General features: G+C 38.8%; 1 protein-coding gene across 48 annotated transcripts in view; it reads left to right on the top strand.

Moving 5' to 3' along the window:
* Positions 1–12,957, top strand: part of LOC118404738 (protein scribble homolog) — a 103,845-nt gene that overhangs the window by 59,689 nt on the left and 31,199 nt on the right. For 38 of the 48 annotated variants that reach the window (XM_035804012.1, XM_035804057.1, XM_035804056.1 and 35 more), the window contains 9 exons: positions 283–378; positions 1,123–1,227; positions 2,462–2,500; positions 8,902–8,994; positions 9,406–9,483; positions 9,899–10,033; positions 10,766–10,882; positions 11,362–11,460; positions 12,324–12,419. In XM_035804012.1, the coding sequence (XP_035659905.1) occupies positions 283–378; positions 1,123–1,227; positions 2,462–2,500; positions 8,902–8,994; positions 9,406–9,483; positions 9,899–10,033; positions 10,766–10,882; positions 11,362–11,460; positions 12,324–12,419 (858 nt within the window). The remainder of the gene's footprint in view (positions 1–282; positions 379–1,122; positions 1,228–2,461; positions 2,501–8,901; positions 8,995–9,405; positions 9,484–9,898; positions 10,034–10,765; positions 10,883–11,361; positions 11,461–12,323; positions 12,420–12,957) is intronic. The other 10 variants (XM_035804060.1, XM_035804059.1, XM_035804047.1 and 7 more) reach the window with 6 other exon arrangements.

Raw genomic sequence — 12,957 nt, 5'->3', positions numbered from 1 at the left:
AATCTACTTTGCAACAGAGCTTGATGCACTTAGTTAATAGAATTTTCATCAAACAGTGACTTCTTTTTAAATTTTCAATGGCTACCAGTCCATCTTGTTCACGGAGTTACCTAGTCGTGCGAGAGTGCGAGACTAGGTTGGGACTTGATCCAAGGGACCTGTGTATACCTTTAAAAAGAAGTCACTGTTTGACGAACTTTGCTCATATGTGACTAATGAGTCTCTTCAACGATTGATGCAGTTAGATTAACATTCAGGCATGTGTGCCTTTCTGTGACGCAGGACCGCGAGAGACAGGTGACGTTCTCCAGTGATACGGAAGACATGGAGAAAAACGACAGCAAACTCCAGCGGAGAGACACACCTCACCATCTTAAGGTACATGTCTCAAGGAGACAAAGAAGGAAACTATTTTCTTTTTCTACTGATAACGTTTTGTTGTCTTACAATTACACATGATCATGGCTTAAGTTCATTAATAGTAAGAACTAGGGGGCATCTTATATTCTTTCTATGATATAAAGTAATTTTGTAGTGAATCATCCCTAACATTGTGGAAGATTATAGTACAAATTTGAATCAATTGTAATGTAGGACAGTGGCATGTATCTTTTTTCTCCTATATTGTCTTTTACATGTTGGAGGAGTTATACTGTTATAGAATCTCCATATATCTTTTGAAAGAAAGAATCATGTTTAAGAAATGAGGGTATCTCTTAGAATCAACTGTAGCTGTGAGATGACAGGACAGATACACAAAAGATGAAATGTTGGTTTAAGAAAATGCACATGTTTTGAGATGACAAGAAAAGATGAAATGTCGTCTTGAGAAAATTTGCATGTTTTGACATGACTCCTCCAGCACTCTCAGCTTTTGTTGTCCTCTACTTTCTGTTTTTGATTTTCTTCCAGGTAACTTTTCTTTTGTTCTTAAGTTAAACCTATGGTATTTTGAATATTCTGCATTATAAGTTCAACGTTGGACTAGGTATGATTGAAAAAACGTCTCACGGATTTGAAACGTTTGTCGTTAAAGCCAGCAAAATTTAAAATGCGAAGGAACAGTTTTGGTACCAAACCTTGCACGCTGTGTTCTGAAGATGTTTATTTTCATGTCCGAAGGGGAAGAGACTTAATCTTGACGAGGAAACAGCAGCTGACGCTGTGGCCGCCATTTTACAGAGACATCAGAGTCAAACCTCGCAGAAAGGAATTGTGCTCAATAGTGTGAGTTACACAATCTCTGTCAGGGGCCTCCACCGCAAAAGCTTAGTCTGGCCATACACCTCTAACTCAAGAGAACCATTCCCAAAACTACCAATAAGAGCTCAGGATTCATAATTACATCAAAAATCTATCCAATAAGTGCTCAGCATTTTCTGTCACCATGCAAACAGCCTCCAACACCCTGACAGTTCAGCCTGACAGTGATTGGTCCAAGTTAGCACATTTGCATAAATCAGCAAGATTCAAATTCTCCAGACTTAGAGGTGTTGGCTATCAAGCTTCTATGGGTTTGACCAATCGAAGGGCTTCTAGAGGTGATTTAGTTTGGCTAGTGTGAGTGCGATGATCTTTATTTAAATCCGTAGTAAGCAAATACACATGCATTGTTGGTGATATGTCAAAGACCCCTGAAACGTGCTTGGTTGAGACAAGAACCGTGTTAGTTAGGGGACGTCACCTATCACCCACAATGCTTCTTGTTGTGCTTGCACATTTGGAACCATGTTATTCCTGGTTTATGGCAGATGAAACAACTGTACAGCTTTTCTCTCTTCATTTTACTTTCCTTTAATTTTGAAAGTTCTAAATGTACATGCTGCTAGTTCATCCCCTTTTGTGTTTACTTGTCCCAAATTAAGTGAGGTTTCGAACAGAAACTTATGTTTATTACTTCAAATTTGATGGAAGATGTTAAAAATTACTGACAAGGAAAACTACAAGGAAAATGGTTACATTGCACCTAGGCCATGTCCAAAATGGAAAATAACAGTGTTTTTCAGTCTTAAAGCCAACTTTTATATATTAAGTATTGCTGCTTTCTTAAGAATTGAAACAAAGTTGCATATTAGTTGGTGGAATTACTTAGGGCTAGACTAATGGACTATAAGGTTTAATTTTCCTTTGTCTTGTGCTTTTCTTCTGACAATTAAGTTTTGGCTTCTAATCTTCTTTTCTGTTCCAATGATTTGAGTCACGTCACTAGAGGATTTGTAAGATGCATGCCACAATCTTGTAAACATTGTTGATATTTATAGAAAGCTTCTTACGTACAAAAAAATGTAGCTTTTGCAACTTGTTTTGGAGTCGTGCTGTCTTAATACATGAAGAGTAATACTGTACAAATCACTGTTATTGCTATTGACTTTGACACACTGTAGGCATTGTCATTTATTGAGTTCATTTGTAGTTGATGTTACATTGCAGTCATCTAAACTGTACATTATTTCTTTTACAGTATGCAGATGGGGAGGAACCAGAGATGGAAGAACAAGAGGTAAGAACATCTGAAGATGTATTGCTTTTTAATATTTTTGGTTACATTAGATATATAGGATAACAGTTAAAGAGACATACTTTATTATGATCCATCAACAACTGCTTGTGAGTTATTCTCGTACAAAGTTTGAAACACAATTGGCCTCTGCAATTCAGGAAAGCTCCGAAGGGACCCAAACTTACTCTGTGCCACAAGAACTACCTGTGTGTACCACTGAAAAATCATGACCACATATCTAAACTGGAAGTTTTACTGCAGTACCTAAGATAGCAAGCAGCTAGTGGCTCATTATCAAACTTGATCGTGACTTTTGTTTCCTTGACCTGGCACCTACCAATTATCATCAGGATCTCGAGTTTACTGTCCACTGACACGCAAATGGCACTGAAAAAATATTATCTATCTTGGCAACGGTTAATTACAGAATCTGATTCAGTCTGGTGTAAGCTGTTGTGTTGCAAAACTAGATGAAATGGAATTGTTTTTCATGCTTGTTTTTAGCTACAGTCAAACCTGTATTACATGACTGCCTCTACATAAGGACCACCTGTCCAATTAGATCACTTTTTGGTGGTCCCTAATATTTTTTTTCTCTCATTGACACAAGTATTAAGATTTCTTGGTCCCCTGAGTGGTCTTCCTGGGCAGCCCCTGAGAATCTTGGGCAGTTTTGCCTGCATGGTCACACCCACAAATTCTCCAACCTTTCCTGTCAACTTAAAAGAACAATATTAATGAGTTAATGGATTGGACAAGATTGTTAAACAGAGATATCAAATCTGGTTTACTTTAAGCTGACACCTGACAGCATTTAACAGACATCAAAGACTTCAAACTGTCTCTTTAGTTAAAGGTCAAATGACAGTACAGTCAATGACTTCAAGTTTGGGGGGGGGGGGGGTCAGTTTTGTGGTTGGTAGAAACTCTAGTGTCTATTGTGGTTGTAAGTTTGCAGTTAACACAATGGGCTTGGCAAGCAGAAGACAGAACAAGCTTTTTTGTGGTGTTTTTAAGTTTGCTGTAAAGAGGTCACTACAGTAAACCCGAACATCTGAAGTTCAAACATATACAGTATCTTGACAGCTTTAAATATGATGAAAGATTTTGTACCAATTTTTCGTGGCTACCACCAGCTAAGATCTGTTGTTATCATGACTTACATGTAGTTAACAGGTGGTCAAAACAATATATGCACAACCACCCAAAGTGAGTGTAATAAAGAACTTGAAGTACATTGTATACTCTGAGAATTTGCCTCTAAGCAATGTACAAATTAGTTTTGGCTTTCGGCGTACACAGAAGAGTTGATTTCTATCGTCACATGTTTCTTGTCGTGTTCTCATCTTTTAAACACATTGATATCTGAACAATCTTTCAAATAGGCAAGGCTTACTATATTATTTAAAGATTTGTAAAGTTTACAATGTCACGGGTCATACTTGAAGGTAGGGTATTTAACATAAAAACCATACTTTGTAATGTAAAAGAATTGATTTTTTAAATTAGTGCTCACTGATGCAAATCGTAATAAGTTGCTTAAGTGACAGCATTTTAGAGTATAGCTGATAATTAGAAGGAATCATTGATTTATTGTGTTTTCTGAGTTGATACTCTTAAAGATTGCCAACTACTGTCTGAGTTGGGAGAAAAATGGTTTGATATCATAGTCAAGTCTTATAATCTTTCAAATTGTTGCATGGTATTTGTCACCCCCAGAATCTAATTTCAAGCCTGATTGAGTCTTTTTCTGAAAGGTGTTGAAATGTTAGGCATAGGTCACACTGGTCATATTAGCTGTCAATCACTGAACATACTTTTGACTGCCTATTGTTTTACAAGTTTGGATTTTGTACAAAGAACTTTCTGTTCGGAGAGTTGAAACTGCTGACAGAAAAGGATTGAGAAGTTTTGCCTACAGTATGTTGACAGTAAAGTACTAGTAAGAAGTGGTAGTTTTACGACATCGTACAAAATGTTGGTTGAGCTTTTATGTGGGAATTGGGTTATCTGAGTTCAACGTCCAGTGATCCACTTAATCACATGACCTGTTCCAAGATGCAATACCAGCTTGTCTGTTGTTTTTTTGTGGTGTTTTTATTGGTTGTACAGCATTGATAGTAAAATCAGCTGTTAATTCAGTCAAAAATTGAATTTTTCATATCTTCTTTAAGGTTTATGATTCTCTATGTTGCAAGTAGGAAAAAAGATTGTAGTATTTCAAACGATTTGAGTCGTAAATTTTTTTCTGGTTCAAAGAAAGTTTGTGTGAAATGGTGTGAGTAATGATTTTTGAATGGAGACCAGGGTGTGCCTTAGGGGAACATTATAGATGCATGAACTACATAACATTGTGCTGACGAAAAATCCCAGGCACACTAGCTAGTTGATCGGGGCTGTCTCCAGGTCTGTTACGCTCACTGCTTGAAGTATTTTTAGTAGCAAATTCCTTCATTTTTACTGTTGAATCTGTTATTTTAAGCATACATGAATGCAGGACTATATTTTTTGTCAGTTTCATATCATAAAGTTCAGATTTTTTGAACGGAATGCGGTAAAATTTTTGTCTGTTCCAATAAGCAAATTTCTGTCCTCTGGGATACAAGTTGTAGAGGGAGGGGTCCAGGAGACGGCCTTGTAGTTTTTAAGTAGTAGAATATGCTGCTTTTGTACGCGTATGGGAAAGATGGTGAACTGTACGAGATCGAGTGTGCTGTCTTACCGAGGGAGGTGCCACTTTGCAAACAGGTAGTGATTGTTGTGGACACTTTTTTTTAGGAATGACGTATATGTAGTGTCGTCTCTACTACAATTTGTTAATGATGTTCGTGCATACTGTCTCCTGCCATGAGTAAGTGAGAGAGAGTCTCCTGTAAGATGTGTGCTGCTTTGATCTATTATAATTTATAAATGCACAGTAATCTCCAAGAAGATCTTTTGGTTGGTACGGCAGTATCCATGGGCCCAAACGGTATCCATTGTCCAACCAGAGCCCCAGTATTGTGGGAACCTGTGGAGCTTGAGAAACATATTGTGATTTTGCCATTCTACATCTGCTTGGAGATCACATGTACATTGTTTTGTACAATCTTCTTTAGACTATTTTCAAAGCTCAGCCCAAACAATTAACAGTAGAAAGGTTGTTATTTGGAAAGAAAGCACTTGCAGGGTTTGGATTGGGTAGGAATTAGGATGTGATTCCAAGTTGTATGCGGCATAGTGTGCATACTTAGATATTGATAGTTGGAGTCGGACAATTAACTTATAGTTTGGAGGTCATTGTCTTTTTGTGTTTGTTGTCCAGCAAGAGTATATTGCACATGACTGAGGCTAATGGCTCTTCCACAGATCGTTATTGTAGTAGTAATCTGTAGATTTGTTATGTAAAGTAGGACAAGTTGCACAGCTGTGAATAGTGTCTTTCAAACTCTCACATTGTCTTTGTTGTTTGTTGTGGCTGTAAAATCCGGAATACGCCTTCCAGTTGTCTGTTTAACACCCTTCAGGAGTTCTAGGTCTATTCTGGAGTGCCCTCCCAAATCTCAGCAGCCATGTACCCAAATGAGCTACATGTGTAATATCATAAGCTGTAAGTAAAAGTGTGTATTTTATAATAACTGATTTAACAACGAACATCTGAACGAATGGGACTGGAAAAAAATTAAAGCTGGAGACAACCCAGTGATCATAGTTACATGTGTTTTAAAACTTCAGTCAACAGTGGACAGTAGAAAGATTGTTTTGAGGAAGGAAAGCATGTCATACATAGGGATTGAACTGTAAATCACTGGATAAGGCAGGATTAGCATGTGATGACATGGGATGAAGGGAATGGAATCCTGTTTGCTTGGGTGTCTGCCAGGTTGTTTTAGTCCAAACTATGCCCTCAGTGTTTTGTTATATAAGTTTTGTCTGTTTGCCTCATTGACCTCGTCTTCTATCTATCATGGCCGCCGCGTGAGAAAGGTGTATACAGTTTGTAGCCCAGTCATTACGTTTGGAAGCCATTTATACATTATGTATGGCTCTAGGTCCCATGTATGTGGTGCTATCGTGCCAACATCCAATAAAACTTGGCGCACGCATTCAGCATTTATTCTGCAACCACTTTAAGTAAGACTACTACCACAGTCTATCACCGTTTAAGCAAAAAATTATACATAATGATTGTATATCATTCAGTCTCTACAACTGTGTTACAGAACAACAACTTCATGTTTCTTTTGGTTTCTTTTGGTAGTTCCTGGAATTTAATTAATGAGGGTTTTACTAAAATGCAATATCTAGACCTTAAAGTTTGTTAGGGCACATTACCAGCAAAAAAAAAATCAACCAGGTATGCAATGAATATTACTGTAAAAAACAGGTTATGTGTTACTGTAAATCATTAATTTGTAGGTGGTATTAATTCAGTGGTAGGTGGAAAAGAGATATTTACGATAACAAAAACAGTTTTAAATTCAAAATTTCATTTTTTTGTTTCACCTTTAGATAACAGGGTGACCCCTTCAACTTGACGTGCATTGTCATAAAATGGTGCACATGTGCATGATTACCGTAAAAACTAAGAACATAAAACCACTGCAAGTATTTCACGATTTACAGTTACTGGTTTTTCCCGCCCTCCCTATTTTGTGCCCTGAGGCCAGTTGACACACAGAACAAAGGGCTGAGGTACCACGATATATGTCACAGATGGGTAGATATTGTCTTCTCTCTTTCTGAGAAATTCCCTTGTGGGAATATAGACATGTATATATGGCATTGATAATGTGTAGAAATGTCAAGATAATGAATTTCAGTCATATTTTTACTCAGAAAATCATTCATCTGCCATAATAATGATGATATTATTTTATAACATCTTGGTTGCGAATTTCCACAGCTTGTAAAATGTAGCATCATGGCAAATTCAATAGCTTGTAACACTTATTTGTGAAAGGTTTTTCAGCACTGGATGGCATTCTTTTACAATTATGTAGCTCATCTTATATACGTCAGTTCTTTGTATGCCTTAGGGCTAAGTGTGCAGCACATCCTTGAAAACGTGATAAACACACTTCGGGCAGTCCTACTCTCAGACTGGGTGAATTCACAAAAAATGCTTTTTTTTTCCTACATTTTCTCTATCTGCACTGTTTTATGATTTAAAAAAAACAAACATGGGTATTAACTTAGGACTACTTAGAATTGCTAGTATGGATATTGGCATTAGAGCTCATGATTTACATGCATTATTTATGGTTATAAATGCACCACCCCTGTTGAAATTATTGGTTTGGCCCAAGACATTCCATTGTGTGTGAGGGAATGACATAGTTAGGTCTAGCCGTCAGTGAGACTATAATATACCAGAAATATGCACGTCAGCCGTGTTATACGTGTGGACACCCCCCACAAAAGGTCCTACCTGTTCCAGGTGTCGTGGACATACATTCCCTATACCGTACCAACCAGCAAGAAGGTAAAACTAGTATTTTTGACAGTTGGTGGACGGTTGACTGACCGCGGGTGTTTTTGTTTTGTTACTGTGAATCAGAATTAGGTCACTTCATACCAGAGTATACAGATCATAGTCAGAGGTGACAAAATATAGCTGAACCTTTTTTCATGTACAGGTCTGGACCTAAACATCTAGTGTATTTGTACCTGAAACTAAAACACCTATAAAAAATGGGACCTGTCCATAAGCTGACGTTAAAGCTGGCCTGTGCCTGTGAAATTGTTTAGCGACATGACCTTAACATCTGATAACACGATGTACCTACAATACTGGTGCCTTTCAGATAATAATGCTATCAGATGTCACATTTCCAGACATCCAATGGGTAAATCTCTTTCAAAGTTGGCAATTTTGGTAATCTTGCAGTTGAAAATGGAGAAAACATGCAACTTGTTTTGAGATTGAAATGATATAAATTCTCATGCAAAGGCAACAATTTGAAACAAAAAGACAATTGGCTTCTAGATATAAGCCTAAGATTATTGACCATACTTGCTTGTATACATGTACAGGTACAGATCTGGACCTGTACTTAAACTCTGTGCCAGTCCTGTATTTTGTTTACTGAATAGGTACTCAGACAAGATGTATCGTTGTAACGTACCCAGAAACGTTAAAGAACCCACCCTACATGCGATGGTGCGGTATGAGTGGTTCAAAACCTACAGTTCCTTGGCTGCACCTGGGGCAATTACTGTTGTATTGAGGTCACCTGCATGGCGCCAAATGGCAGCTCGCTCCAGACCCTTGCCCTGTCTATTGTAAGCTCCTCGCAATTCAGCCCCTCTGACAGTGGCTACCAAGAAAGAGTAGTCGGCCCAGCCCATAGCAACAATAACTATAACATCAACATTTATTCCTCTCTAACTCTAATTGTATATGTTTTTGTTTGTCCCAGATGACCCTCACCATCCAGCGTCCCCCAGGGATGGGTCTGGGTGTCAGCATCGCCGGAGGGAGGGGCTCCACTCCTTATAAGGGCGATGATGAGGTAAGTCAACATCTGTACCACGGATGCTTGCTTTTCCTTTTTACATGTCTAGGATGTGATGAATCGAGAGTCAACTGTGTGAACGAAGGTTAGACATCCAGGAAAATATGACATACAAAATATGGGTTCCCCAAGAAACTGGATTGGTTTGTAAGTTCCAGGCCTGAACAAGGCTATCCAGTTGCTTGAGTACTGTGTAACTGTATTATTTTGAAAGTCAACTACAGTAACTGTTAGAGTAACAACTTTGATTAAACAGTTGTTAGAGTAGTTCCTTTTTTTTGTGCTCCCATTGTTTTCTTAAATTTTATAGCCTAGCTAGCTAACTATTAGAAGTAAGTCATTTACAAAAAAAACAGGAATGGTTCATTTCCTTTTCTGATGATTTTAATGTTTGTCTTCCTTGTCCAGGGTATCTTCATCTCCCGAGTGTCAGAAGACGGGCCAGCTGGGAAGGCTGGGGTCAAGGTCGGGGACAAGTTGTTAGGGGTCAGTTTTTTCTCAGTTTTATCACAATTGCCAACATTACACATAATTGTATAACAGACGGCAACTTTGTTACCTATTCTGGTCTTGCACTGTATCTTAACCATCCAAATGTTAAATATGTTTATCCTTATGATTATGTTTCCAAAGGAAAACATATTGTTTTCATCCACGTTTTCCAAAACAGAGGAAAAACTGGGTGCTGTAACATGCTCTCCATGTTTCCAGCTTTTTGAATGTTCAAAAGTCTGCCTTTCTCGGGAACTCTTTGTCTCTCTTCTTTTCGCGATTTTTCCTTTCTTTTCCCTTCGGAAACATCCTGCATTTTCTTTGAAAATGTGACCTTTCTAGTTGACTGGTAATTTACCTTCATGTTGAGGGTTAAAAAGATACTGAGTCCTGATTGCACCTGCTACAGGTGAACAATGTGCACCTGGAGGAAGCTGAGCACCATGAGGCTGTGGACTGTCTGAGGAACAGCGGGAACACAGTACAAGTAGTGGTGATGAGGGAGGTCATGGTGGAGAGAAAACCCCTTCCACAGCCTTCAGTGGTAAGTGTACATTTTTTGTACTTCTTAGACAGAGGGACTGCAAGTTTTGAACCTGTGCAATATACTGATATTGGAATTTCAGGATAAAGGTAAAAAAAAATGTAATCTTTTCCCTTTGTTGATTTTTCCACATGCGTAACTTGTGCAAGAGCAATGCACAAATGTGTACTGTGTCACTTGATGTATTAATATTAAAATGAAACATGTTTTTCTCCTGTCACAAATTTGGTGCAAAGAAGTCTTTTGAATTCCCCCCTCCCCAATTTGGTGGAAGTATCAGTCTGGTGAAATTTTCCTTCTTGGGAGTTTTCTTTTTTTTCCATGAAGAATTGGAAAAGAATCCTCTGTTTTCCATCTTCTTACATTCTGTATCTTCCTTTCCTGACTGTTTCTTGATAATATTTTTCTGTATCATTTGATTGAGGCAAGAGCCTTGCTATCATACCTGTTGACTGGTCTTGGACATTGTTTTATTGAGTCAGACAATACTGCCAATATGTATGCATCTTCACAACTCTGCAGTTTGATCAGGATTGAGTCCAACTTATACTTCTTCTTTAACTCCTTTCTGTTTAAAATGCTATTATAACAATACTCGTCCAATGTCTATTACTTTCTTTACAACTTTGTAATTAAAGATGTTCAAAGGCTTCTTTTTCTCAGAGGCATTTCTGCCTTTCTTTATTCTCTCTCTCTTTTCAGTCTTGCTTTTAAAAGCTGCTATATTTTCAGGAGGTGCCTCAGCCAAGACCACCTAGCCCGCCTAGCATGCCTGATGAGCCCCCTACAGAAGTAAAGAAACATGGCGTATCATTTGCATCAGGCCCTGAGGTGGACATACCATTGGAGGTAGTTACAGTCAAGAAAAATTCGCTCTCCCAATCATACCCCCCTCCCACAAATTCAAAAATTACACCTATCCCCAATGTACAATAATTATTTTTGTTCCTGCATTATAATTGATCTAATGAAATTTTCTGCTCACACCCAAAAGGACTTCAATAATCAATTGAAGGCATCGCAATTTCTAATTGCTTATGATTTTTCAATCACAATTTGATGATTTAGAATTTTTTTATGCATATAAAAGGGTTATCAGTCTGTGAAAACGTGTACATATATGTTCTGTTGTGTGTTTACATGTATTTACATGTCTCTTCTGTCTCCCTTTACATGTGTTTGATACATGTGTTTAAGTGTTTGATACATGTTATTGTGCCCTTATCGTATATCTGTTTTTCTTATATACGTTGTCTTGTCCATTTTATTTGCATTTTCATAACCCTGGCGAAAACGTGTGGTAGAAAATGATGAGGTTTCTCTTCCAGGTTGCCCCATCCAACAACGTTTCCCTTGACCCCCCCACCCCAGCCAAGAGGTCAGGGGTGAGCTTTGCCCCCGTCGAGGGGGATGACAGTCCAGAGGAGGTACATGATTATGTTAATGAGCTCCCTCCTCTTTTTGGTGCAAAAATTGGTGTATTGTGAACATTAGAAGTGAGGTTGCCTCTCTCGCCCCCCTCCCCCATCTCATTAGTTGGGTGTATTCTTTTTGGTACCTTCTCAACTGTCGGGGTTTAGTAGTGGTCTGTTTCTTTTCCAGCCCTCAACTTCCTGTATTTGTGAGGAAATTCTTGGTACTGTACAGGTTTAGGGTTGGTGTGTTGCTTTCTGTGACCCCTTAACTTAACTGTGAGGTTCTATACATTACACTCCCTCCTGTGCCCGCAATGGGTGTGTTCTCCTTCAAAGTTTGTACTATGTACAACTTTGGGGGTTTAGTAGTGGTCTGTTGCTTTCTCTGAGCCCTCAACTGTACTGTGAGGTTCTACATTACTCCCTCTCCCATGCTGGCAATGGGTGACTGTGTTCTTCTTGGTACTATGTACGTAGGGGTTTTGCAGTAGTCTGTTTCTTTTTGAGACCTCAACTTTACTGTGAGGTTCCCCTTACAATCCCCCTCCCCCCTCACCATTCCAGTAATGGCGTGACTCGTTCTTCTTGGTAATGGTACGTACATGTACGTTCAACTGTAAGGGTATAGCAGTGGTCTGTCGCTGAATTTCTCAGCCCTCAACTACATATAACTGAGAGCTTCCCCCTTACACCCCCTGTCAATATCGGGAATGAGTGTGTTCTTCTTATGGTACTCTTCAACTTTGGGGTTTTAGGAATGGCCTGTCACTTTCTTGGCCCTCAACTACGAGGTTCCCCCTTGCACCATTAGAAAGTGTTATGTCCGTTATTTTGTTCATTTGCCATGCCTGATGACGTTATGAATGTAATTTCAGAGTACCTCCGACTCTTCAAGCTCACCCAGTCCCAGAGAAAGTCCCCAAGCCCGAGAGCGTGACGCAGAAATTGCGATAGATCCTTCACCTCAAATGGTACAATAAATGATTAGGCGGGTTTCTCAGGGTTATAGGTGTACTAGTAGCCTTGTGCTCAGAATATTGTGTCTGTTGTGAGACTTTACCTGTCTAAAGACTCGCCTTATGGACTCTTCTTTTCCTGGTGGTTTTGTCTGCCTATTCTGCAGAACCTGGTACTTCATTTGTCTGTTTTCCTCTCAACATTTTTATTCCCAAGAACCCCATTGTTAATTTTGGTTAATTTTTTAATCTCATAGAACATAGAAAATGTACAGTTTAGGCCTGGATACCAGACTGATAGATCCTGAGTCTCTTTTTTAAAAAGTTACCTGTTCTCTTTCTTTACTTCTTGTGGGTACAACCATTTCTTATCCTCCAAGCTGTCAGTCCCGGATGACTTGGCCATCAGATGTCCCTACATGTTTTTTTCTGCTCTCTTTCTGCACAGTTTCGAGCCTTGTTTGTAAAAGCGTGTACTTCTTTCAGGAAATTGTTGATCCCTACAGCAACTTGAAGCCAGGGGAAGAGTTGCCAATTATTCCTCAAAAAGTTG

This window comes from Branchiostoma floridae, chromosome 17 (genome assembly GCF_000003815.2).
Source record: "Branchiostoma floridae strain S238N-H82 chromosome 17, Bfl_VNyyK, whole genome shotgun sequence".
NCBI lineage: Eukaryota > Metazoa > Chordata > Leptocardii > Amphioxiformes > Branchiostomatidae > Branchiostoma > Branchiostoma floridae.
This window is presented reverse-complemented; position numbering and strand designations above follow the sequence as displayed.